The 26,932-nt window shown below is 37.9% G+C and overlaps 7 protein-coding genes and 3 pseudogenes across 8 annotated transcripts; 7 read left to right on the forward strand and 3 right to left on the reverse strand.

Moving 5' to 3' along the window:
• The first annotated feature begins 373 nt into the window (after window positions 1–373).
• Window positions 374–1,753, forward strand: LOC106356796 (expansin-B5-like). Its single transcript, XM_013796523.3, has 4 exons — window positions 374–567; window positions 656–768; window positions 863–1,047; window positions 1,208–1,753. The coding sequence occupies exons 1-4, from the start codon at window positions 423–425 to the stop codon at window positions 1,563–1,565; spliced, it is 801 nt and encodes a 266-aa protein (XP_013651977.1). The 5' UTR covers window positions 374–422; the 3' UTR covers window positions 1,566–1,753.
• Window positions 1,754–2,291: 538 nt separating this feature from the next.
• Window positions 2,292–4,016, forward strand: LOC106356794 (zinc finger protein ZAT9-like). Its single transcript, XM_013796522.3, has one exon. It carries the CDS (start codon window positions 2,730–2,732, stop codon window positions 3,702–3,704), a length of 975 nt encoding a protein of 324 aa, XP_013651976.2. The 5' UTR covers window positions 2,292–2,729; the 3' UTR covers window positions 3,705–4,016.
• Window positions 4,017–8,333: 4,317 nt separating this feature from the next.
• On the forward strand, window positions 8,334–10,539 carry LOC106353111 (vesicle-associated protein 1-1). 2 transcript variants are annotated; one of them, XM_013792787.3, is made up of 8 exons: window positions 8,334–8,556; window positions 8,634–8,704; window positions 8,798–8,879; window positions 8,955–9,070; window positions 9,153–9,311; window positions 9,405–9,458; window positions 9,863–9,940; window positions 10,261–10,539. In XM_013792787.3, exons 1-8 carry the CDS (start codon window positions 8,505–8,507, stop codon window positions 10,369–10,371), a joined length of 723 nt encoding a protein of 240 aa, XP_013648241.1. In that variant the 5' UTR covers window positions 8,334–8,504; the 3' UTR covers window positions 10,372–10,539. The 2 variants fall into 2 exon arrangements, with proteins under 2 accessions (XP_013648241.1, XP_048591630.1); XM_048735673.1 differs by lacking the exon at window positions 9,863–9,940.
• A 78-nt stretch (window positions 10,540–10,617) lies between these two features.
• Window positions 10,618–11,254, reverse strand: LOC125576221. Its single transcript, XM_048735674.1, has one exon. The coding sequence runs from the start codon at window positions 11,109–11,111 to the stop codon at window positions 10,743–10,745; it is 369 nt and encodes a 122-aa protein (XP_048591631.1). The 5' UTR covers window positions 11,112–11,254; the 3' UTR covers window positions 10,618–10,742.
• Window positions 11,255–12,881: 1,627 nt separating this feature from the next.
• On the forward strand, window positions 12,882–15,496 carry LOC106356793 (annotated as a pseudogene).
• On the forward strand, window positions 15,374–16,384 carry LOC106357465 (annotated as a pseudogene).
• A 518-nt stretch (window positions 16,385–16,902) lies between these two features.
• Window positions 16,903–21,011, forward strand: LOC106355637 (annotated as a pseudogene).
• Window position 21,012: 1 nt separating this feature from the next.
• LOC106353110 (40S ribosomal protein S13-2) lies at window positions 21,013–22,306 on the reverse strand. Its single transcript, XM_013792786.3, has 5 exons — window positions 22,159–22,306; window positions 21,990–22,062; window positions 21,549–21,687; window positions 21,270–21,456; window positions 21,013–21,189 (listed from the first exon to the last, which is right to left on the reverse strand). The coding sequence occupies exons 1-5, from the start codon at window positions 22,179–22,181 to the stop codon at window positions 21,156–21,158; spliced, it is 456 nt and encodes a 151-aa protein (XP_013648240.1). The 5' UTR covers window positions 22,182–22,306; the 3' UTR covers window positions 21,013–21,155.
• Window positions 22,307–22,747: 441 nt separating this feature from the next.
• LOC106353109 (proteasome subunit beta type-1) lies at window positions 22,748–24,341 on the reverse strand. Its single transcript, XM_013792785.3, has 6 exons — window positions 24,189–24,341; window positions 23,984–24,091; window positions 23,670–23,751; window positions 23,310–23,582; window positions 23,141–23,227; window positions 22,748–23,041 (listed from the first exon to the last, which is right to left on the reverse strand). Exons 1-6 carry the CDS (start codon window positions 24,233–24,235, stop codon window positions 22,967–22,969), a joined length of 672 nt encoding a protein of 223 aa, XP_013648239.2. The 5' UTR covers window positions 24,236–24,341; the 3' UTR covers window positions 22,748–22,966.
• Window positions 24,342–24,439: 98 nt separating this feature from the next.
• Window positions 24,440–26,551, forward strand: LOC106353108 (actin-related protein 7-like). Its single transcript, XM_013792784.3, has 6 exons — window positions 24,440–24,509; window positions 24,636–24,963; window positions 25,175–25,316; window positions 25,618–25,859; window positions 25,931–26,114; window positions 26,199–26,551. The coding sequence occupies exons 2-6, from the start codon at window positions 24,670–24,672 to the stop codon at window positions 26,417–26,419; spliced, it is 1,083 nt and encodes a 360-aa protein (XP_013648238.3). The 5' UTR covers window positions 24,440–24,509; window positions 24,636–24,669; the 3' UTR covers window positions 26,420–26,551.
• Window positions 26,552–26,932: the final 381 nt, after the last annotated feature.

The following is a 26,932-nucleotide window of genomic DNA, read 5'->3' on the forward strand; positions in this document are numbered from 1 at the left end:
AAACTATTAACAAAAATTTATAAGGGCTTCACTTGATCGTCAGTATAGAAAACTAAGCAATTTTAAAAATTCTGATAATAATGGGAGTTGATGTATGTATCCTGGCACACCATAATTTAAATGAACGTAAATATAACTTTGAAAAGTTAACAAAACCTATTATATGTTTCCCCCATCGTGTATGTTCATAAAGTTAACCTCCACCAATAAATCAAAATAAACTTTCATTGAACGGTTATAGTTCTGTTATTGGTTTTAGTTTCTAAAATAACAAAAGCTCATCATATGTTTTAATAGCCTTTTTAAGATTTGGTTTTGCTAAAATTTAGGATAATGTATTTTTAGTTGAAAATCTAGAAACTATTTAAGTTTGGTTTTTCTCCAACAACAACAAAACAAAACCCTTCATTCTTTCAAGAAACATGGCATTATTTTCAGGCAAATATTTTTGCTTTATCGTTGCTCTCTTTGCAATCTCATTGAAGCCATGTTCTTGCCATAATAATACCCGCTGGAACAGCGCCGGCATCACTTGGTATGGTGACCGAGAAGGTCCTGGCACCACAGGTAATTTTAATTGATCCAGAAAACCTAAAGTTTGAAAACATTTTTCATATTTAAAACCGGTTCTTAAAACATTATTATATATATATAGGAGGGGCTTGTGGATTCGGTGATGCAGTGGCAAAACACCCTTACCAATGTATGGTTTCAGCCGGAGGACCTTCATTATTCAAAGATGGAACGGGTTGTGGGGCATGTTATAGGGTATTTAATATTTATATATAATAAATTAATAATTTACAATTAATCGAATATCATATTGTGACTACACTAATATCGTATACATGTAACGTTTTAGCTTGTATGTGACCATCCATTATGCACCAAAAAGCCGATCAAGGTAATGATAGCAGATGAGTGTGCCGGCTGCACGAAGGAGGCGTTCCATTTTGATCTTAGCGGTAAGGCATTTGGTGCATTGGCCAAACGTGGCAAAGGCGATGAATTACGTAACCTTGGAGAACTCAAGGTTAGGTACAAACGGTACGTATTTTTAATGAAATTTGTAAAAAAATTGGTTGGTTTAATTTAGTTAAGATTGTCGGATAGAAATTAGTTCAATTTGGTTTGGTTCAATAACTTTACACAAACCAATTAAGTTTACTCATGTACATTATGGACGTTGCATGTTTATGTTATGCAGTGCATGTTGCAAACATCCTAAGAGTAAAATAGCTATTCATGTCGACGCCGGAGCAAATCCTTACTACATGTCGTTCGCCGTTAAGTTTGCAAACGGTGATGGAAACTTCGCATGCGTGGAGATTCAACCGGCCGGTGGAAAATACTTGAAAATGGAGGAGATGAGATCCGCCGTTTGGAAACTTAACCCAGGCTGTGCATTGAAAGGTCCGTTCAACGTCCGACTTACCTCTGCCGTGACCAAAAAAGTGATTGTTGCTAAAGCTGTTATCCCGGAGAATTGGAGTCCCGGTGCTATTTACCATTCTCTCGTTAACTTCGCCACTCCCAAGAAAGACAGTCACAAGAAAAATAAGTGATTGATTTTTGCCCTTCAAACAAATAGTAATGTTTGAAAAAACATGAGGCTGTTGAATTTGCGGTTGATAGTAAATTATTTTGATAATTGTAACATTGGTTTTGTACTTCATATGGGCTAAGAGTTGTAGTTAGATGGCCTACAAAGCCCATGATTTTATAAATATAAACCGGTTTGGTTCATTTTTAATGTGGAACAGAGTCTTTAGACCGGATCGGACCAATCTAGGAGACGCGTCAAGTGGTTTACATAACACAATTAGCAAAAAACTACCACTACCTTTTCACAAGTTTGGTAAATAAAGATCTCAAATTCACTTAGAAAGTCTCTTTGTTGTTAACCACCTAACTATACAAAGATTTTTTTAGGTTAAAAGTTAAAACGCGTTATGAACGGAAAATATACAATGTAATCTTTTGTGTATTACAAAAATATCTAAAATGGTAATGGGTTTGCTCAACTTTATGGCATCTTGACTTATTCTTCTTCCTAACACAACGGTACCTTATTCTAACCAAGACATAGCCAAATTAAAAGGAACACGTCACATGTTGTTCTGGTTTTATCTATCATGATTCTATGCAATTAAGCTTTAAATTCATATGCCATAAACGTATTTTGAATCTGTTGTGAATAACTTGTAAGCTGGTCAAATCACATTGAATTGAGCCTGAATTTTTGGACAACGTTTGGTCCGTCGTTACAACCACAAACCCTTCCTCCCCTAAGACTTTCTAACAACAGCCAACGCCAAAATTCCGAAAATACCCTTAAATGGTTTCACGTAGATTATTTTATATTTAGGCGAAAATTTAAAAACAAGGACCTAAAAATAGGCAAAAGCCAGCTGCGTTGCGTCTGCTATTTCTTGTGAACAGATGACTTTTTAACTATTTTTGTAACACAACTTAAATAGAAGGGTAAATCAGGAAACTTAAGAAAATGTTTGCAGAAACGGGCAAGGCTCGCATGTTACATTGTCCTTCATGCATACGCTTTAATTAGAGCTTTCTCCACTTTCCGTTTTATAGATCAAAATTAAACCAAGTTTTGCTAAACAGTAACAGAGAGATAAATAAACAAATTTAATTTAGTTGTTTTTTATAATCTTCTTGAGCGTGTTGCATACAAATATATATATTTTAAACCTTATTCGTGGGGAGGAATGCTTGTAGATTCCACTTCTCTTCACCTTTTTTTCTTCTCCTCTTCTTCTTCTTCTTGCTCTCCCTATTTGTTATTGAAGATGGAGAGCTACTACAAGTGTAGGTTTTGCTCTAAGAGCTTCTTCAATGGAAGAGCTTTAGGTGGTCACATGAGATCTCACATGCCGAGTCTTCATAAGTTTAGCATTCAAGACGAGGAAGGGGAAAGGGCGAGTCAACTCAATGATGAGACAGAGTCAGATGTTTCTTCGTCTTCCTCTGAAAAAGAAGAGGACAAGAGAAATGGGTTGAGAGATAACAAGCATCCGATGATGGAAGACAATGAAAGCGAGACAGAGTCGTCGAGGAATATTACGAACCCGACACGTAAACGATCCAAGCGAACTCGGAAAATGGAAACGTTCGCGGCCAAGAAGAGGAAGACGAGTCAACTCGGTTACAAGACCGAGCCTGAGTGCGAACCTCCTCAAAGCTCAGCTTCTGACACAACGACGGAGGAAGATCTCGCCTTTTGTCTCATGCTGCTCTCGAGAGACAAATGGAAGAAGAAGAAGAAGAACAAAGCTAGCAGTAACAAAGAAGTAGTTGAAGAGATCGAGACAGAAGCATCAGAAGGTCACAACACATCGAGCAAGAAAGGAAGATTCACGTGCGAGACTTGTGGGAAAGTGTTTAAATCTTATCAAGCATTAGGTGGGCACCGAGCAAGCCACAAGAAGAACAGAGTTTCGAACAAAACAGAGCAAAGAAGCGAAACAGAGTATCCAGAGAAGAGAATCCATGAATGTCCGATATGTCTTAGGGTTTTTGCATCGGGACAAGCACTTGGAGGTCACAAGAGATCTCATGGAATTGGGAACTTGTCTGTAGATCATCATCATCAAGTACGAGTGGATTCAGTGAAACAGAGGACGATAGATCTTAATCTTCCTGCACCAACCGATGAAGAAGAAGTCTCTGTTGTGTTTCAGTAAATACTGAATAAAGGTAACTAATAACAGGCTTTGCGTGATTCGGGTCGTCCAAATTTTCGTAAAGTTTGAATCTTTTTTTTATAATATTGTTGGGGTCGAAGTTGAACTAGAAAAATGTCATTTAAAATGCAAAGGAGGCCACTTTTACATGTTCTAACGCCAATTCTTTTTTTCGTATTGGCCTCACGTCGTGTTGCCTAACCATATCAATCAAAGAACAATCAAATAAGCTTGGTTTATAAACTTCTCATGTATATGTTTATGCTGTATAATATTTTATAATTTTGGGGAGTTCTTACTACTACTTTGTTATTGAAAACTACTAAATAGTGCCCACTTGAGTACTTGACTTGTCTCATGTTTCTTGTATTAGAGTTAGTCAAGGATCTGCAAAGATAAGAATCATTTTCAAGGTCTAAAGATATTATAGTCTTGTAGTAAAGAAGACGTTACTTCGATAAAGCCCTACTTCGAACTTCCAACTTCATATTCAGATTACATCTGTAGTGTACCTATATATCACAAATTTTTGCAACGAAAAAAAAACTCGAATCACTTGCCTATACCAAATTTTGAAAACAAAAGGTTAGGGTTATCTTTGAAATTTATAAAACTTGAAACAATTATAATTTGGAGGCAAAATTATCTATATACTTTTTTTGATGATTTAGAAACCATACATCAAAATTTAAGAGCAAGACCAATAATTCGTTGTCTTTAGGGTCAATCCTGCAAAATGTTTTTATTTTTTCTTTATTTCACAAATTCTTAGTTGATTCTTACTTAGGTTCAGTTCATTTTATAATTGGTTAGTAAAACTGGTATAAAAGACTTGGTTGCATAAGTAGATTTACGTTTGGTCTACCACAAATGTAGAATTATTCTTAGAGTATACTTTATTCTTTACTTATGACTTGAAGCAAAACCCACTAACTTTCACCACCCCCAATAGAATCAGACACATTGTGATTGAGAGTAGTTGTGTACCAAGTAATTGCAAGCTTGACTATTCTCTCACACGATGTCTTAGGTCAGACTAGTTACTTGGGATTTGGTGAGATTAGTCTCCTGAAATAATTTCGTCTGATAATGATCATTTTCCAAATTTTGGAGGCATTACAGTGTTTGGAGTTGGAATGAAAAATCTAGTGTGTGAATTGGAAAAAAAAAACTGTAGTCAAATAGTAAATGATAATCATTTTTCATTAAATGCATCTTCACTATATAAAATTGTGAACCCATTTGATGCCAGCCGTAGGTTCAAAAAGATCATGATACTTACACTAACCTTCACTAAAATTCGCATATGAAAGAATAAAGCAAGAGCACACCCAACGGCCAAACCTTCAACCGAAAGTAAACAAAACAAATACGATTAAAAGTTGAGCTAGTTTGGTCTACTCAACTGATAGCTTACTTCACAAATTTGTCGCTGTTGATTAGACAAGCACTCATGCTTATCGAAGACTAAACCGGGTTAAGACGACCTGAATACATGATCTTGATTTTAGTTTTTACTTTTGTATACTTTTAGATATTTTTTGGATCCGAAATTTGTATATTTTCAGAACTTTTTTGTTCTAATTAACACTCAGACGAAAGTTGGATACCAACAGGGAATGACCTACGTTGCACGTAAGCTTCATCGGACGTCCGCTTCCCGCTTCGGAACCGGAATCGGAACCTTGTGGAAGCTTGCGGAATCTCGCTTCCAAAACGTTTCTAAAATATTCTCTTTAAAAACCTGTTGGAAGCTTACGATTCCGTTTTGGAATCACGCTTCCGTTTTAAAAAAAAAATGCAATGTATATCAATAAAATATAAAACTATAGTTTTAATCTATATAAAATAAAATTAATAGTAATGATTATTAAGTTATAAATATACAAATATCAAAAATAATACTATAAATTTTCTTTATGCATTGGGATTTTTTATTAAAGATATAGCACATATTGAAATATATTGTGTCAATTTTTTATGAAGTATTAAAAATAATTAATATAATATTTGTTTGTAAACTAAATTATGTGTATTTTTACAGTTTTAATATAAAATCATTTTAAAATTATTATAAATGAATAAATGTTTTATTTCAAATTTAAATAATATAATTTTAGTCCTAATTTTTTTAAAAAATTTATATATATATATAGATATAGATATAGATATACGCTTCCAACACGTACCCGATTCTTAATATTTTAAAAAATCTCGCTTCTGCGCTTTCTTACGCTTCTGCTTCCACGTACCCGCTTCCGTTTCCATGTAACATAGGGAATGACAAAGCTAGTTTGTCTAGTTGAGAGTTTAAAAACTGCATAGACTGTAGGGAATCTTAAATTTAGGTTTAGAGTCTATATAGAGTTTAATCTATATGATATATAATTTTATTAAAAACAAACATATATCGTTCGTATATTTTGTTTTTAGCTTTGGTTAACTTGCGAACTTGGGATTTTAGTTGGAATATCATCTTTAGGTTGTACTAAAAAAAAGAAGCTGAATTCAGTATATCATCTTTACGTTGTACTAAAAAAAGAAGCTGAAATAGAAACCTTACGACTTATTATTTTGATAACATTCGAAACAAATATAGGAGACAAATCACATTGAGTGTGGTTTAAAACAATGAAGCACGAAGAATAGATGTTTGGTTGGGCGTGATAAAATTGACTCTCTGACTCGATGCACCTACTTGAGCTTCAATTTTTCTTCATTTAATTTTCTTCTGTACGTAATGTATTCGAGTGCTCCTTTTTGTGATTTCCTAACTTCAGTTTGTTTTATCTAGAGAAACAAAAAATTATAATGACTTGTACTTAACACAAATCTATCAACTAGGTACGTATGAAACTTATGATATACTGCATAACTTAGAAAAAGTGTATGACAGTACGACATCATATTTGGAATACTCAAGTGATAGTAGTGTGGGGCAATTCACTTTGACTCGTTTTATAGTTTTTTTTTTCTTTTTGTAAACTCATACTCGTTTTATAGTTTACACAGTTCATTTATAGTGTCCATTATATTATAATAGAGAAAATCATGTACAGCTATCTGCTTAATGAAATTAAGGGTGGAACCAAGGAAGACAGTTGAGTGAGTCCTTCATGCCACCGGCGATAGCAACTTGCCTTTTTTGCTCCTTAGGAATTCATACTATTATCGATATTAATTTGTAATCGGTTTTCCCTGGTTCCAACGTGCATAGTGTACTTCTGTTGATCGATATAACTTTTATTTTCAACCTCTAGGCAATCCTTTTCCATGTTAATAGTGGATTCTTGAGCCATCATAAAGATCCATCGCAATCTTGTAACGGCAAACCACCTTGTAACTACAAATTATAGAGTATTAATTTAGCACCAAAAAAAATTATAGAGTATTTCTTGTTTTTTAATTCCCGTACTTCATTCTCCTCCTGGTTCGGAGATTAATAAAGATCCTCACATGGCACTGGCAATCACCCGGTTTGGCGTTTGACACTACTTGTCTATGAAGCTTACAAAGTTCTACAAAGTAAACGCACATGCTTGGGTGGTTTATATACTTCGTGGTCGTGGGCATGTCTTTTGGTGGGATCTTGGGGATGCAAATCCATGGGAGTTGCTTTGTTTACATCTAATACAACAAGTCATGAACTAGAATATGTTGCTTCCAAGTAAAGATAGATATCCGTTTAGCTTTGAAGTCATGTCAGAAATTATAAGGATCTTCAACTCTTCATTGCATAGCATTTACTGCTGTTGATAGTAACAAAACCATATTCTTTATATTCATACCACACATTCCTCTCTGCATCAGTTAGGTACAGGTTAAAAAATAAATGCATATGTTATAACCATCTCGACGTATAAAACAACGTAAAGTAGATTGGTCCTATTGTATGTTGCCATTAGGCCTTGCAAAATAACCGGAACTGAAGAACCAAACCGAAACCGAACCAAAATACCTAAAATCGGAACCGGACCAATGCCCTCAAATATCCGAATAGTTTCTATATTTTTATATCCGAAATAACCAAACCGAATCGGAACCGAACGGGTATCCCAATATATAAAAATATTAATTATATATACATATAACATAGCTAAATATATACTTTTAATTTAAAATTCTATTAAAAATATCTGAAAATAGTTGAAGATAACTAAATTACTATAAAATATTCAAACTACCCGAAAATATCCGAAACTATCCGAATAGTTTTATCCGAAATATCCAAAGTAATCTGAAATATTTAAATCTTTTATCTAAATCATTCTACTAATTTAATATTTTACCTTAAATAACCGATATTTTATCCAAATTATCCGAATTATCCGAAATATCCGAACTATTCGAACCTGAACCGGTTCCAAATGAGAATCAGATTTTTTTCGGTTCCTACATTTACTATCTGAACCGAACCGAACCCGAAACTATCCGAACCGAACCGAAAATATATCAAGTAGTAAATGGATCTTTTGGCCCCCTATCCAAACTACCCGAAATCCGAAATACCCGAACCGATACCCGAAATGCTTTCCATAATGCTTCTCTCCTTTAATTAGGTCAGTTATTTAACGCGTTTGCGATGAGATCACGTTTGCGTTTCAAATTAAATAATGATATTGTAGTGAAAAGACGATAATACCCTCAACACGGAACAGGACAAATAGCGATGTCACACTCTTTGATCCTCTCTCTCGATCTCGGTTATCGATCGACGACTGAACCGGAGACGTCGTCACGGGACGATCTAATCGCCGGTAAACTCAAAATCGAATTGAAATCTCCGGCGATCTGATCACGATGAGTAACAGCGAGCTTCTCAACGTGGAGCCTCTCGATCTTCAATTCCCTTGTAAGCCTTATTCGCATCGATTCTCATTGATTCACAAGCTTCCCAGATCTGATCGTCTTCTTTGAATTTGATTGTAGTTGAATTGAGGAAGCAGATCTCATGCTCTCTTTACTTGACCAACAAGACGGACAATCATGTAGCTTTCAAGGTGATGATGAATCTCTTTACAACTTTTAAAAAAAAAAAAAATCTATTGCGTTTGTTTCTTAGGCTTCACGTTTTGTGTGTGTGTGTGTTTTAGGTTAAGACAACGAATCCGAAAAAGTATTGCGTAAGGCCTAACACTGGAGTTGTTCTTCCAAGGTCCACTTGTGAAGTTCTCGGTCCGTTCTCTCATTCTCTCTCTATGCATTGTGTCCTTATGTGTTGTTAACTTTCAAGCTCCTTTGTTTGTGTAGTGACCATGCAAGCTCAAAAGGAAGCTCCTTCGGATATGCAATGCAAGGACAAGTTTCTACTTCAAGGTGTGATTGCTAGTCCTGGTGTCACGGCCAAGGAAGTCACTCCTGAGATGGTACTGATCCATTCACAATCTTGGTTTGTTTTTTTTTTGTTTTTGGCTTCTTAAAGCAGTTTTGTTTGATGAAACTTTGCAGTTTAGCAAAGAGGCTGGGCATTTAGTTGAGGAGACTAAGCTGAGAGTTACGTATGTTGCACCACCACAACCACCGTCACCGGTTCACGAAGGTTCTGAAGAGGGTTCTTCTCCACGGGCTTCTGTTTCTGATAACGGAGGACACGCTTCTGAGTTTTCTGTAAGTATATATAGCAGCCTCTGGCAAGATTATCTCATTTCCTCTTTTACTTGTTGTAGATTTTCTCATCTCATCTCATGTGTTTGATTTTAGTCTCAGAGATTTATAGCAGCGGACAAGGTTGAACCTCAAGAAAACACATCTGAGGTACTTTCACTATTCTTCTTCAACCATTCAAAACTATGTGAAACTATCCGTTGCGGTCTGGTTTTCTTCATTTTCTTGTGTGCAAATGTTAGTGTCCTTTGCTTTTGCTCTGTTAAACAAAACGTTGCCACTAGTTACAATTTGGGAGCTACTTTAATTGGAAAGTTGGCCTTAACAGCTGGTTTATTAGGTCTGGAATCTTTTTTTTTTGTTGATTACTTAAAAGGTTCATTACACTTTAACAAGCCAGCCCATTACTTATTTATCAGTTTCTGGATGCTTTTTTTGCATATTTTTAATCTAAACAAATTCCACTAGCTCGTGTGTGGCACCTGTTACCTAGCAAGTCAAGTGATTCTACAATATACGTATCCATTAAGAGCTTGTGTTTTGTGTGATTTCAGGTAAGGGCTCTCATCACAAAGCTAACCGAGGAAAAACAGTCTGCCATTCAACTAAACAACAAACTTCAAAGAGAACTGGTTAAGAACTTTCACTTGAGTCACTTTTGTTTTTTTTTTATATATCTCAGAACGATAAGGTGACTACTTTGATTATTAGCATTTTCAGTGTTTTTTCATGGTGTTGCGAAGAAGGGGCCTGCTGGTTTTGAGTTTTTTTTTTTTTTTTTTTAACTTTCTCTCTAATTTGACATTCAAGAAAGGCATGAGTTACTTGGGATTTAGGATGAAAGTGGTTGATTTATCTAACCTTGGCATAAATTAAAAGCAAGTCTTAAAATTTACAGGCTTTGATTTAGATGTTGAGTTTGTTTTCTGACAAAGATTTGGTTGATCTGCAGGACCAGTTGAGACGTGACAGTAAGAGAGGCCAAAGTGGTATGCCTTTGATGTACGTTCTTCTGGTCGGACTAATCGGTCTAATTCTGGGATACATTATGAAGAGCACATAACCACCTGAGTTCTTCGTGCCACACAGGAAAGAAGAACAAAGGAAACAGACTATTTCTCTTATCTTTGTATTTGACAATTTCACCTGAAAGGTGTCTCTAGATGATTGATTTGTAGTGAAAATGTCAATAACTCATTTTGCTTTGTTTTTATTTAAACTTTTTATTTTACTTTTGGTACCAATAACATGGTCCGCTTTTTTTTTTTTATTGATCTCAATCTTATCTCAGAGTTTAGCAAAATGTATGTTCTCAGCTCCAAATCTTCAGGAAAAGAAGTGGAAACTTTTTTTGATTCAGAGAATCATGGAAACTAAAAAATGGAGCAAGTGATTACACAAAATGTTGTTTCAAGTTATAATAGTTGGTCTCTTTCAAGGGTAATAGCCGGTGAAGGTGAAGCCTCTGCCGGTGATTTCTCCGGCGCAGTACCAGGCAAAGCATTCAAGACCAAACAAAGCAGCGATTCCAGCATCTTCTACCTTGAGATCGCTTCTGTTCTTCCATAAGTTCTTTGCGTAGTCTAGTTCCTTCCAGAAGGTTTCATAGCGTTTTGGAATGCTAGCAAGACGGGTGTAGAGAAGCTGCTTAGACAACTCTTGGCACTTGTCCACAGTGGCGGGTTCTTGGATAAAGTGTTTGTTCTTCTCAAGCAACTGCCTGTAGTAAGAAGTTCCATGCTTTGCCACAAACTTTGAAGCCTCACATGCCTTTGATTGAACTTGTATCAACTTGGACGCCATCCTTCAGAACCCGAACGCTTTTTGTTTGTGCAGTACAAGTGCGGCGGCGCCGGTGAAGAAGAAGAAGAGTTGATTTTTGCGATTCGAGCTACTACTCACTTTCTCTGAGAAACTGAAACGACGCTTTAAACCTGGATTTTATTTATTTATTTTCTATCTGTTGCAACATATTTTTTTCTGTATCAAACCATTTTATATATTTAAATATATTAATTCTAAAAATATTATACAATTTAAACCAAATCAGAATCAACGATCTGTAACGTTGAGCAAACTACTCATCTCTCGACTTCCTCTCAGCCGCCGAGAAAAAAAAAAAAGTTTAACAGATCTATCTCCGGTCCGGCTACGTCCGGTGTCCGGAGGGTCCCCTCTTCCTCTTTTACTTTCTTTTCTCTTTGCCTTCTCGTTTTTTCCCAAACCCTAAGGCGAGATACTTGATGTTCTGGCTTGTCGAGGTGACTCCGGAGACTTGTGTGGTCAAGGGGCCATCTCACGGCGTTCTTGGAGGAGCAGTGAGTCGTAGGAAGGCGGAATCGAGGCAGGTCGGCTTTTAGGGTTGAGAGGAGTCATCGAATCGATTTTCTGTTTTAGATCTCAGACGCTCCTCTCACGCCAACGGCGAGGGCTTTGTTAGATCTGATTTTCCCTTTTGAGATCTACGACAAAGCCATCTCGACGACGGCACGTGACAACGGCGAGACGTCTCCTCAATGCCGGATCTACCTGTCCCTGCGATGGTGAGACGGCTGGAGGAGTGACTCAACAGACGATGGAAAGAAGCTGTCTTTCTTCGATGTTCGGAGTTGACGCCCGGTGAGAATCATGTCGATGGAGCTAGTAAACAAAGGTGAAGCATTTACGGATGAAGCGACAGAGATCCTCATCTCAGTGTCAATGACAGTGGTGCGGTCATGCCGGTGGTATGGTCTTCGCTTTTCTTGAAGTTGCGATCTAGTATACCCAGTCCCGATGTACTAGTCAAGGTTCATCTTTTAGCTTGGTCATGGTGTTTAAGCTTCAGACTATGAAGCACTATAGTGTCTGTCGGAAGGATTGAAAGTTTGGTCGGAATGCACATATGGTGTGGTGAGAGTTGGTTTAGCAGATTATTCGTAGAGTGGTGGATGCAGTGATTGCTTATCGATTCGGTTCTTAGACAGTGTGGATCTGTCTGTCCGACTGGTAAGGCCTCGTTTTAGTTGGGAAGGTGACTGGTCTTCTATCTCGGAGGAAGTGGACGCGAAGCACGGCGTCACATCCGTATCCAAAGGTTGTATGGATCGAGTAACGATTCTCCCTGTTGGGTTATGAAGTCGCAGTGTTTTGGTTCTTGGACGGTATCGTTTGGCGTGCATGTGCAGCAGCGATAAGTCGTGGTGCAGGAGGTGGAGTTATCGTGTGGCGGGCTATGAGCAGCAGCGGCAATTCCCGATCAGTAGCCTTTATAAAGGTTTTAAATCTGCTAAATTAAATTTTCGATCACTATCGTGTGTTTTAGCTTTTATCCAGTATTAGTGCCGAGTATGGCCTTTTTGTTTTGGTACTTTAAGTTCTCCTTGCGTGGGTTTTAGCTGCCGCCTTCATGTGGGCTTTCGTGTACGGAGTTTGTCTATTCATCTCCTAGTTTATGTTTTAAGTCGCCCTGGTATGGGTTCTAGCAGCCGCTTTCATATGGGCTTTTGTATGTTTCTATGGAATGAAATGAAGTACTTTTCCGGGGAAAAAAAAAAAAAACCAAATCAGAATTTTGAATAAAAAAATAGGAAATATAGTAATAATAAAATGATTCCAAGTGGGAAAAGGAGAAAGGATTTCTTTACATAAAGAAAGCTTGTGTTGGTGTTGATGATAAGAAAGCAAGAGAGCGAATGATGATGAGATGTGATTTAAAGAGAAACAAGTTTAGTAAGAGGATGTCTACCACGGCCAAGGAGGCACCGTCATGGTCGTTTTCGTCACTGCCAGACGATATCATCTTAAACGTCATAGCACGTGTTCCGAGACGGTATCACCCAATTCTCTCTTGCGTGTCGAAGAAGTTACAATCTCTAGTACGTTCCTCTGAGCTTCAGATAACGCGATCTCTCCGGGGAAAAGAGAATCGCTTCTACGTCGGCTTTAGAGAAAAGTATCCTTCGTCGTATCATTGGTTCACTTTCACCGAGAGTCATCATCATTTGGCCTCGATCCGGTTCCCTTCTTTTCTGCTCAAATCTTACTCTACAACTCCTGTTATGGTAGGTACCGATATCTACATTGTGGGCGGCTCGAAAACATGTGGATCCTGGACACTCGGTCTGGAAAGTTGCGTCAGGGTCCAAAGTCGCCTGTGTTCAGACATGGAGCAGCCGTGGGACTAGTTAACGACAAGATTTACATTTTTGGAGGAACTTGTCCACAAAGTTGCTACCATGATATCAAAGCGCAAGCGTTTGATCTAAACACCCAAACTTGGCAACTCGCGCCAAACCCTAGCATGCAAGTGAATAGTAAACATAACTCTGTGGTAACCCCGGCACTAGGCAGAAAAATATATGTGATGGCTGGTACGGACGTCATAGTTTATGACACTAGAGATGGTACATGTGACGAAATTATAAGAGCTGAGGACTTCAACTGTAAAACTATCTGTGTGGTAGACAATGTGCTATACATGTATTACCATGATGTTGGGTTAATGTGGTATGAATCTAAGGCTAAAGAATGGAGAGTGGTTCATGGTCTGAAGTTCAAGGGCTATTCCTCTAGTATCAAAATGGCTGAATACAATGGAAAGTTGGCGTTTTTGTGGCATAGTGTGAACAAGGGAGAGGTTTGGTGTTCAATGATCGCCTTGTATGGGAGTAGTAATGTAGCCATTCGAGGGCTTGTCGAGTGGTCTGACCGTCTACTTTCCGACGTTCCTTTTAGCTACGACATGAAAGATTTCATGGTTTGTACGGATTATTATAAGTAGGGATCTCTTATCTCTTTTTTTTCTTAGTGCTTTTTAGAGGTTTTGTGTTCCTGTAATGAATATTTGTTTCATAACTGAGTTTGTTTTGTTATTAGCATTTTTTTGTTGCTAAAAATGTAAATTGGAAATAAAGGTTGTTTTGACCAAAAAAAAGAAAAGAAATAAAGGTTGAAGTTTACAAAGAGCGATTAACAAAATATAGAGCTTATGGAATTGGTTCCATGGCAAAAGAAATTTAAAAATATGAAAGCAAACACAATCGAAAACTTTATATGTTCATCTTCATAACAAACATGATTAGAAGCATCGATACAATCTTGACGTATCTGAATGAAAGGTCGAGCTGATATACTGGTATATCAAGAGAGACACAGAAACAAAGTGTAACAACAACTAATTTCGCGAGCAAAAAATTGATTCAGCATGTCACATGAACAAAGACAATTCCTCAAAAGCAATATAGAAACATGCTCGTTGACCGTCCTCTAAGTCTGAGCTGGGACACTCCTCTGATGTCACAATCCGACCCTAGACGAGATAACAGTATCCATCAAAGCTTAATAGCAGTCAACTTCCTATTAGGGACAAGTCTCCCACTTTCGTGGATTGACCCATCTATCTTACATACTAGCTAGTTAATGTCCCTTTCAACTTCTGATGTCGGAGACTTGTCTCTAATACTTCCAACACAGCACTCGCCCTCTAAGATGGTTAGACAGAAATAAGATTTGTTTTTTTCAAAAGGTTAAATGATGAGGCTGTTTTCCAAATTTAGAAAGGTAGATAGCGAGTTTTTTTAAAATCTCCTTATTTAAGATATTTTTAAAATTATTTAAATTCATTATAAATATATATATACTAATTCTAAAAGTATTATACTCCATCTGTTTCTTAAAATTACATATTCTAGAGAAAAAAATTGTTTCAAAAAAATCAATCTTTTATATTTTCAATACATGTTTTATTAAATAATTGCAAACTTCAAAAGACTTAATTACACTAGTTATATTTTTATTAGCTTAAGATTATTGAAAAAAAAACCCAAAAAACTATGCAAATTTAATGTGTTTTATTAAAATGTGTGAAAAATCTAGAATATGTAACTTTAAGGAACAGAGGACGTACAATTTAAATCAATCATAATTTTGAATAGAAAATACGAAATATAGTAGTTATAAAAGGATTCCAAGTGAGAAAAGGATAAAGGATTTCTTCAAAGAGAAACAAGGTTTGTAAGAGGATGTCTACCACGGTCAACGAGGCACCGTCATGGTCGTTTCCGTCATCTTAAACGTCTACGGTCTTAGCACGTGTTCCTAGACGGTATCACCCAATTCTCTCTTGCGTGTAGAAGAAGTTACCATCTCTAGTACGTTCCTTTGAGCTTCAGGTAACGCGATCTCTCCGGGGGAAAAGAGGATCGCTTCTACGTTGGCTTTAGAGAAACGTATCCTTCTTACGAAACCTGGGATGAGTCGTCGTATCATTGGTTCACTTTCACTGAGACTGAGAGTCATAATCGTTTGGCCTCGATCCCGTTCCCTTCTTCTCCGCCTCGAGCCTTACTCTACAACTCCTATTGTGGTGGGTACTGATATCTACATTGTGGTCGGCTCGGAGAAACATACGGATCCTGAACACTCGGTCTGGAAAGTTGCGTACTGGAAAGTTGCTTCATGGTCCAAAGTCGCCTGTGTTGAGACTTAGATGAAGCAGCCGTGGGGACGAGTTAACGACAAGATTTACATTTTTGGAGGAACTTGTCGAAAAAGTTACTACGAGGATATCCAAGCGCAAGCGTTTGACCTAAACACGCAAACTTGGCAACTCGCGCCCAACCCTAGTGCGAAAGTGAACTGTATAAATAAGTCTGTGGTAACCCCAGCATTAGGCAGAAAAATATATGTGATGGGTGGTAAGGACGTCATAGTTTATGACACTAGAGATGGTACATGTGGCCAAATTATAAGAGCTGAGGACTTCAACAGTCAAACTATCTGTGTGGTAGCAGGACAACGTGCTATACATGCATTACCATGATGTTGGGTTAATGTGGTATGAATCTAAGGCTAAAGAATGGAGAAGTTCAAGGGTTATGTCTCTAGTATCAAAATGGCTGAATACAATGGAAAGTTGGCGTTTTTGTGGCATAGTGTGAACAATGGAGAGGTTTGGCGCTCAATGATCGCATTTGTATGGGAGTAGTAACGTAGCCATTCGAGGGCTTGTCGAGTGGTCTGGCCGTCTACTTTCCGACGTTCCTTCTAACTACTACATGAAAGATTTTATGGTTCGTACAGATTATTATAAGTAATCCCTTGTCTTTTTTTTTTCTTAGTGCTTTTAGAGGTTGTGTGTTCAGGCAGTGAATAGTTATTTCATAACTGAGTTTGTTTTGTTCTTAGCCTTTGACTTTGTGAGCTCCTTTCCGTTTTTATAATTTTGACTTTATATTTTAGAAAGTTGCTCGAGGAGGTACAAAATCTTCTCCATATCCATTCTCAGACCAGATTGGTTCAACTGTAATGATGATTCGGATCTAAATGAATATGCAGGTGAAGAGCAGCTACTATTTGGCAAGCTTAGTGGACATCAATGGTGATATATTCGCCCTGGCTATTGCTTGACCTCTGAGAACCACCAACGGGAACGAGGAAACATTCGATTTTTACGATTTGTTGTAACCTTTCTAAGGATTTTTGTGATGAATCAACAATAGACATCAGTTTCAATGGCATTTCTTTTAAGTTTTTCAAGTAACAAAATAAGCAGATGTCCACATAACGCCAACTATGTAGTTCTTTAACACAGCACTGAAGCTATTATATAGAAATGATTCAATGCTGTCTTAACTACGAGAAGAAAATAAAGAAGCCGTGTACAATCTCAGGAACAGTATATGAGATGCAACGAACAGAGAAAAACAGAGGATATGCTGAATCAGGAGTCGTATCCCTCGGAGACAACTAAGAGAAAGTTGAAGGCATATGTTATAACCAACCAATTCAAAGAGCATCCGGTAGGGAAAGCAATGCAGCTTTAAGACCATTATCTGATATCAGCATACGAACTTAAGAGAACAAAAACAAAAACTAATATATTAATCAGCCATACACTAATAAACTCTCAGAACAATTGAATGGCAAACAAACCCAAAATAGCTAAACAAAGGTGAATGTGACAAAGTATTCACCTTTGCTTTGTAGCGAGATCGATGAGCATGAAATGATCGATTTTCCAGAATGTTTTTGTCCCATATCTTGAGTTTCTCAGAGGAGAAGAATGAACAGTTCTTGCACTAATCGATCACTTTCCCAAGGATGTTGCTTGTAATGTTCACTAGGGGCACTTCTATACAAGGGCAATCGACGAAATCATCAAGAATACATGATATAAATTTTGATATATATATATATATCGCTTTATGTTAAATTCAGAAATATTAAGTTTGAAAGATTATATTATATTACTTGGATAAAATACTAATTTATTCAGGAATTTTAACAAATACTAATTTTATGTCATAAGAAACTGATATAGTTTAGTTGTTGTAAACAATTAATCAACAATATTAGATTAATTTCAAGACATTTTAGAATATAATAGAAGAGATCTCATAAACATTCTCAAGACATTTGTATGGTTATTTGCTTTTCTATAAAATGTAATATATTACATAATAAAGTGAAGGCTCTAATCAAAATATATCTTCAAATTCAGATTATTTGAAGAAATTTTAAGATATAGCTTCATATTCGTATTCTGATAAAGATGAAATCATGTAAAACTGCGATCAAATACAATATTATTTTATTATAACAAACTATAAATGCCTATTTAGACCCATTTAGTTAAATGGGTAGTTTTGCTAAGACTCATTTATTAAATGAGTTATACTTAAAATTAGTGGAGACCATGTTAACTTATTTAACTTAATATAATTAATTTTTTTTAAGAAAATGTGATTGTATAGTTTTGATGGAAAACCCATTTTATGGTTTGGTGGAAAATTTTGATTACGCAGAAAACTCGATTTTTATGGTTTTGGCGGAAAAACTCGATTTTTATGATTTTGATGGAAAAACTCAATTTTTACGGTTTTGGCAGAAAAACTCGATTTTACGGTTTTGGCCGGAAAACTTGATTTTACGGTTTTAACCGGAAAACTCAGTTTTTACAGTTTTTATGGGCCATACATAATATCTTACCATGATGGAATATCTAAAGACCATTTGAAAAGAAGGAAAATGTAACTGAAAAATTGCGAAAGTCATACAGAATCACTAAACTCTTAGCCTCAATCAGCGGTCAAGGTAACACCCTCTAATGAGATTCAACGGTCAAAATTTTCGACCACTACACGTAATATTCTAGCTTTAGTTACCATTCTTGGTTTTATTTCAAGCTCTGATGTTAATAACATTGTCTGATTTGTTTAGGTATGTGATCCTTGGAGATGGTTGCCAGATGAAGAGTATTTCAAATGAAGCTCCTTCTCTAGCTGGTCACTGAGGACTTGGGAAGCTCATCGCTTTCTATGATGACAGTCGCATCTCCATTGATGGAGACACTGAGATGCCTTTACTGAGAACGTTGACCAGCGTTTCGAAGCTTTTGGATGGCATGTTATCTGTGTGAAGAATGGTAACACTGAGTATGATGAGATCTGTGCTGCTATTAAAGAAGCTAAATCTGTTACAGAAAAGCCTACATTGATTAAGGTAATTAACTACAACAATGTCTTAGACATCAGACATATTGAATATTGATTTTAACATCTTGCTTGTGTCCCAGGTTACTACTACAATTGTTTATGGATCCCCCAACAAGGCGAACTCATACAGTGTCTATGGAGCTGCACTTGGCGAGAAGGAAGTTGAAGCTACCAGAAACAACCTTGGATGGCCTTATGAGCCATTCCAGGTACCTGATGAAGTTAAAGGGTAAATTTAACCTAAACTAAACGTCATGTGTTTGCTTTGATGAGATGGCTCAATGTATGCTTTGCACTTTTCTAGCCACTGGAGCCGTCACACACCTAAAGGCAGTGCCCTTGAATCTAACTGGAATGCAACGTTAGCATATGAAAAGAAGTATCCAGAGGAAGCTGCAGAGTTGAAATGTGAATTACCTGCTGGCTGGGAGAAGGCACTACCAGTAAGTTAAACTCTCATCTTACAATCCAGTTGCTATATTCTAGATATGTAGGTTTACAACATCTTTGTCTTTTTACAGACATACACACCAGAGTCTCCAGGAGATGCCACCAGAAACCTCTCACAGCAATGTCAGCAATGTCTCAACGCCCTAGCTAAAGTTGTTCCCGGCTTCCTCGGTGGAAGTGCTGACCTCGCATCCTCCAACATGACACTACTATAAGCCTTTGGCGACTACCAAAAAGCCACACCTTAAGAAATAAACCTTAGGTTTGGTGTCAGGGAGCACGGAATGGGAGCTATCTGCAACAGCATTGCACTTCACAGCCCCGGTCTTATCCCTTACTGTGCAACTTTCTTTGTCTTCACTGACTACATGAGAGGTGCCATGAGAATCTCGGCCTTGTCTGAATCTGGTGTCATCTATGTGATGACTCATGACTCCATTGGTCTTGGAGAAGATGGACCAACTCATCAGCCTATTGAACACATAGCTAGTTTCCGTGCAATGCCGAACACTCTTATGTTTTGTCCTGCTGATGGAAACGAAACGGCCGGTGCGTACAAGATCGTTGTCACCAAGCGGAAGACACCATCTATCTTAGCTCTGTCTAGACAAAAGCTTCCTGAGCTTCCAGGTACGTCCATCGAAGGAGTTGAAAAGGGTGGATACACAATCTCTGACAACTCATCAGGGAACAAACCTGATGTGATCTTGATTGGAACTGGCTCCGAGCTAGAGATTGCTGCACAGGCGGCTGAGGTGCTTAGGAAAGAAGGGAAGACCGTGAGAGTTGTGTCTTTTGTCTGCTGGGAGCTGTTTGAGGAGCAAACGGATGAGTACAAGGAGAGTGTTTTGCCGTCTGGTGTGACAGCTAGAGTTAGTATTGAAGCAGCTTCGACTTTTGGATGGGGGAAGATTGTTGGAGGCAGAGGAAAGTCTATTGGTATTAATTCGTTTGGGGCTAGTGCACCAGCGCCTTTGCTGTACAAAGAGTTTGGTATTATTGTTGAAGCTGTTGTTGATGCGGCGAAGTCACTCTTCTGAGAGAGTTGAAAGATCAGAACATCCTCTTATATAAGGGTTTGATTTGGAAGTAAAGCGACTCACAACATTGTCTCACTATAAGACATTCTTGTTTTCGTTCTTTTCTTTTTTTGTTACTTGTAACTCGAGTAAACATAGGTTTTGGGTTTGGGGAGAGATGAAAAGTAGAAGACAATGTAAACCACCTCTCAATGATAATTCCTGTTTTGTTGTTAAATGCTTACACTTTACAGCTATTCCTTCGTAGGTAACAGACACAAACATTGGTTAGTACTAGTGACTGCATGTGGACAAGAATGAATGATTGTATCTGGTTCTTCTTAAGGTATATCATCATCATCTACGTTTGGGTCCCATATTTGTCAAATGAATGGTGAGGATCCACCTCGAGACATATCATAATATCCATATCCTAAAAACAAGAGAAGAAAGCTACGTTTGTCTATTTTTCAATCTGTCATCATGACAGACAACACAAGTAGGACACACTAGTTTCGAATATCCCCAGAGATTATATTATGCTACGAGAATAAGCAAAGCATATTCACTATTCTCCATCATGGCAACTAGTAACAAGATGGCTGTGTTCAGAGAAAGGTGGCTAGTGTAGTTTCGTCTTGACAACTATCTGAGCCTGCCTATTTTGTTAAATGGTGAACATCATGCTACATAACAATCCATTAAGGCACAACCATACTAAAGCGAGGAATGTTATGAATGAACATTAGCCAAACTAAATGATCACAAGAACAAAGAGGTTTCATTAAATTCAAAATCGCATTGTAAGTTGTAACACATCAAAAACTAGAGAAATGAGATACAAAGTCCATTGCAATGACATGGTCGCTCATTAAGGACTTTGACCTACTCTATGCTTTTCCTTAAGCCACAAGAGTGCTTGCGGTGGTGGACTCACTGCAAAAACAAGAAGAAATGAGAATAAAAAATCCTAAGTAATTGATAATCACTGAACTTTCAATATTAAGAGTACTTACTACTTCCAGACAGGTGGGAGCTTCTTGGTCTTCTTGTAGTAACGAGCAAGACGGTGGATTCTGCTCTCCACGAGAATCAACCTGAACTTGGAATCCTTGTCTTTCCTGTTCCTCTCAAGGTGCTTGCGGATAGCAACTGCTTTCTTGATCAGGTGATACAAATCCTCTGGGATCTCAGGAGCAAGACCTTGAGGAAATTACAGATAAACTCTTAGCTGCCGTAAATGCTTAATAATTGAAAACAAAACAAAAAGACTTGAAGGAGAGATAGAAAAGTACCATGAGCTTTCAAGATTCTCAAGATCTTGTTTCCGGTTACACTCTTCACTTGTGGGATTCCGTGAGAGTCACGAAGGATAACACCAATTTGAGATGGAGTCAAACCCTTCTTCGCAAACTTGCAGATGGACTCATCAACCTATTGTACACCAAAACAAGCGTCAATAGGTATTAAAAGTAAACACATTCCACTCAAAGCAGTATCAAGCAAAACCTCACGTGGGAAGAGAACAGTAAACACATTACTATTAACGAGTTAATAACTTCATATTAGATTTTTTCTAAAGTTAGTGAATCTCTTCAATGCTCATCAATGAATTGCAATATCACATTACTTCTACAACACGCATCCTAAATGTAGATGATACTAATCTTCAAAAGTTCACAACATTTCAAACAAATCGATATATGAAATGCAAACAGAAACATATCGAATCTTACATCCTGGGAGGTTGTCTTGAGCCAACTTGGAGGTGATCGCTTGTACGGCAAAGCAGAAGCTGAGATTCCCTTACTACAGAACACACAAAAAAACAGTTACGAAGAATGTAAGAGAACCACTTTTCAAACAATGCTCGGTCGAATAAAATGAAGAAACAAGCTGACGAACCCTTTAGAGTGGAGACGGCCCATGACGACGGCGGTGGACGGAGTGTACTTTCTCTGAAGATGGTTCTTCCTCGGTTTTTTTCCGGCGGCGACTGTGGTAAAGAGTAACAAAAACCCTAGTTGCTAATATATAAGTAGTCTCTTAAGGTCTTTGCTACATAACTCAGGCCTTTTACAGGCCCATTAATAAGTAAGCCTTCTAAAACAGGCCTATTAAAGAGGAAACTCCCTGCGATAAGGTACTGCGCGGCATGTATAAGCCAAGCCCCCAAGTAAACAACCTTCTTTGCATTGCCTTTGACTTTTATTATTTGTCAACCAGCATTGCCTTTGACTATTTGTCATACTGCATATAAGTTTCAATCTTTTTATGAACTTCACAAATTTTTGCCAGGGAACTCTTCTTTCTGGATTAAAAATCAATACTGAAAAAAAGAATGTAAATGTGTGGCTAGCATCTATATTGATTTTTGATAAACTATAAACTTTGAGAAGATTTTTTGTTACTAATATAACTACAAAAGAAGTTTTAAATCATAAACAGAACATGAAAAGAAGCTATTTAAAATAGAACCTATTTGAGAAGATACTGAAGATGAACTCTATAGAAGTTTTATAGAGCTAGGAAATCTAATAATGTTATAAAACCTCTTGAAAAGAACTTTGTCATAAAGGAAACTTCAAGCATGAGTTGATAACTGCAATACATCCAAGCCAATAACATAGTTCAAGATAACCGAGGGGACCTAATGTTGAGATGCGAATAAGAAAAACGAACAGAGTTGTGTCCCCAACACTCATATGCCTGCTTAGTCTTTCCTCAAGTCCATGACTTCGGTCCTGATGCCATCGGCCTTAAGAATCATGATCTCAAGCTTGTCTCCCTATTACAAGTAATAAACCCACAAAGCATAAGCCAAATCAACAAACAAGGTAATGTCTTCAATAGGTAATATTTTGAATGGTGATATGGGAAAACTTACAGTGTAGATATCCCTCTCAGTGGCAGATGCGAATACGGTCTTGACCAAGTCAACTGCTTCAGGTTCGGAAAGGGGTGTGATGGCATCCTACACAGGCAGAGAAGACAAAACATAAGCAACTGAAATGATTCATTATGTGATTAAATTTGCTTAAAGGCCAATCACAAACCTGTGCAGGTAGCAGAAGAGGGCTGGGACTCTTGAGTTGATTGTCAAGGAAAGGCATGATTAGAGTGGAACCAGAACCTTGAGCACTGTATCCAACCTTCTCATACGAACCAACAGCATCATACGTGAAAACACATCCTTTACCCTGCTCGTCAAGCCCGCTTAGAACATTAAAGGCATAGTAAGGAAAAAAGCGCTTGAAGTAAAGCGTGTTGGAGAGAAGCTGAGCCATTGCTGGACAGCTCATCTGCTTGTTATGCTGATGCTGATAAACCTGAAGAACACCAAACACACAAAGAAAACACACTATTACTACGCAAAGTCAATCTTTTTTTAAAAAGATTGATCACACAAATCTCACCAAGTGCCTTGATTTCAAAACTTTCTGCAACGCTTTGACATCAGCCTGAAAGCCAGAGGAAGAGAGCACAGCTTTGTCTGCTCTGTAGTATAGAGATTAAAAGACAGCAACTTTGCATACTCAGTAAACAAAAATGATTAATTTTGCAAGAAACCCAGTACGATCAATTCTCCATCTTAGATCTACGAATCATCGATTGCAAAAAAAGAACTCAGATTTTTCTTATACAGAAACTCTAATAATCTACAACAAAGCCTGGAGCTATCGCCAGCACTAGATTACCTCCCCTGAAGATCGTAAGCAAAGGTACTTACAGTTTATGGATTTTGGAGTAATCGCGAGTGAGAATGCTGTAACCGGTTGACATTCGAGTATCGGCGGCGATAACGCAGTAATCCGATCCAGCGATTGCTACACATGTTCTGAAGTTAAACACACACAGAGATCAATTCAAAGCAGTGAATCGCAATTACAAACGCTCAATTAGAGTATCGATAAAAGGGTCACAGGATCCGTTACCCTCCATTGTTATCGTAAGGAGACCAGTTCGCGTGCTGCTTCGTCATGGAGCTTCTTCGTCTTCAGAAAAAAAAAAGGATGCTTTGTTAGCAAAGAGGAAGAAGAGGAGATTGGAGCTTAAGGAGATCTCTCTCTCACTCTGGCTTTGTAAACACGAAAGCAGACGAAGACAAAAGCTGGGCTCTTAATTATTGGGCTTTACAATGGGCCTTTGATACGATAATGGGCTTTTTAATTGGCCTTTTATGAGCTGTTTCTTCTTCGATGGTCTCTCTCTGTCGCACTCACTCGTAAAGCTTCTTCGCCCATTTTCAATTCAAGGTGGGTTGCCTCGAAAACCAATTCTCTCTCACTCGATTTCGTGCGCTCAAGTTCTATGCTTTAGCTTCCCTTACTTGGTGCTTGCTACTACTAATCTTGGCATTTTTCTGGAATTTGGGGATTTAGGGTTTCTCGGTGTGTGGGTGTGTGAGTGAAGATAATGGAAGCACTTGTTGTTGATGCGGGCTCGAAGCTTCTGAAAGCGGGAGCAGCGATTCCTGATCAGTCTCCTGCAATGATAATCCCATCTCAGATGAAACGAATGGTTGATGATGCGCCTGAGAACCCCACCACAGTTTTTGAAGACGTCACTCTTGATCCTATTGAAAGGGGTTTTATTAGAGACTGGGACGCTATGGAGGATCTGTTGCGGTACGTTGTGTACACTGGGCTTGGATGGGAAGAGGGAAACGAAGGAAATATACTCTTCACAGATCCACTCTGCACTCCTAAGGTCTCTTGTATCTCAACCCCTTTGTTCTTAGTTGTAAAGATGAGAACTTTGATTTCTTTTTCATCCTCTTTTTATCGGAACAAGTTGTATCTCAATAGGGTTTTTCCAATTCCATCATATTCTTGTTCCATTGGGTGGTTAGAAGGACGCATTTAGTGTTTATAGTAAATGTAGCTAATTTGTTTATGTAAATGATTGTTTTGGGGTGCAGGCTATTAGGGAGCAGTTGGTACAGTTGATGTTTGAAACGTTCAATGTTTCTGGATTCTATGCGTCAGAGCAAGCAGTGTTGTCCCTTTATGCCGTTGGAAGGATCTCTGGTTGCACTGTTGATATTGGTCATGGCAAGATAGGTATTATCTGATCTTACTCTTTGGTTTCGCTTTGTTATAATCTAATCTTACTTTTTGTGTCTTGTCGCATTGTCATATCTCCATCTGTAGATATAGGAGTTGTTGTTTCCCTTTACTAACCTTTTTTACATGCTCTGAAACGTTTAGTTAAACCAATGATTTTTTGTCCTGTAAGCTGTAGTAGATTGGAGGTTCCTTATGTATGTAGCTGGTTATATAGGATTTTTTAACCAGCTGCTTATGTATGGATTGGTGATTAATCTCTCAAATTGTTGTTAACTCTCTTCCGGTTTGCACCCAGATATTGCCCCAGTTCTTGAAGGTGCTGTGCAGCACATTGCCTCGAAACGGTTCGAGCTCGGTGGAACCGACCTGACAAAACTATTCGCCCAAGAGCTTGGAAAATCCAACCCTTCTGTGAATCTCAGCATGTCTGATGTTGAAACACTGAAGGAACAGTATGCAAACTGCGCCGAGGACGAGACTGCTTACGAGAAAACCCAAAACTGTGAAATCGAGCAGCATACACTTCCTGATGGACAGGTTTGTGTGACTACAAATCAACAGTCTTACAATTTGTGTTTCCTTGTAATAACAGAATGGTGGTCTTCTAGGTGATAAACATTGGGAGAGAGAGATACTCTGTTGGTGAAGCTTTGTTTCAGCCATCAATACTGGGACTCGAGGAGCACGGAATAGTTGAACAGCTTGTCCGGATTATCTCCACGGTATCATCCGAGAACCATAGGCAACTCTTGGAGAACACTGTACTTTGTGGTGGTACAACCTCCATGACAGGTAACAACAACTATAACTTAGTACACTTTGTGCATGTTGATATTGAAAAACTTAATGAGTTGTGGTGTACTTCGTCATTGGCAGGATTCGAAGGAAGGTTTCAGAAAGAAGCAAGCTTGTGCTCATCTGCCATTAGGCCAACGCTGGTGAAACCTCCTGAATATATGAGTGAGAATTTGGGATTGTACTCGGCTTGGATAGGAGGAGCAATACTAGCCAAGGTGGTGTTTCCGCAGAATCAGCATGTTACTAAAGCTGACTACGACGAGACTGGGCCATCCGTAGTTCACAGGAAATGTTTCTGATCCTGAAACAACCAAAACGTTTGTACTTGTTGTTGTAGCTGAGGATTGTTCTTTTTTATTTTTCTGTGTTTGAACACATCCCACTAAATCTATGTACTTCGCAGCTTACATGATTTGAAGATTTGGACCATATTAAGTACTAATAGCCTAATAAGTACTTCAGTATTAGGAAATATAAACAAACGATCGTTGACAAGTTCAAACCATAAATCCAGTTGTGTACTAAACAACTTGTTCATCCATTCTCTTCTCCATAGCCATGAATGCAGGAGTAAACAACTGAAGCTGCTTGGATCGCAGGTGCAGAGATCTGAACCGCCATTTTTCTGTTTCTTCGTTGGTTTTAGGCGACTTTGTTGTGTAAGCATCATCGTGATCTTGTGGGAAGTTCAAGATGTTGGAAGTTACAAGTGATAGACTTTCTAAGCACTGGAGACGACTAGGAAACTCTGAGTTCCTCCTTTCTGCACATTGACACAACTCCCTTCTAGCGTAAATCACTTTATCTTGGTC

Source organism: Brassica napus, chromosome A7 (assembly GCF_020379485.1).
Source record: "Brassica napus cultivar Da-Ae chromosome A7, Da-Ae, whole genome shotgun sequence".
Classification (NCBI taxonomy): Eukaryota; Viridiplantae; Streptophyta; class Magnoliopsida; order Brassicales; family Brassicaceae; genus Brassica; species Brassica napus.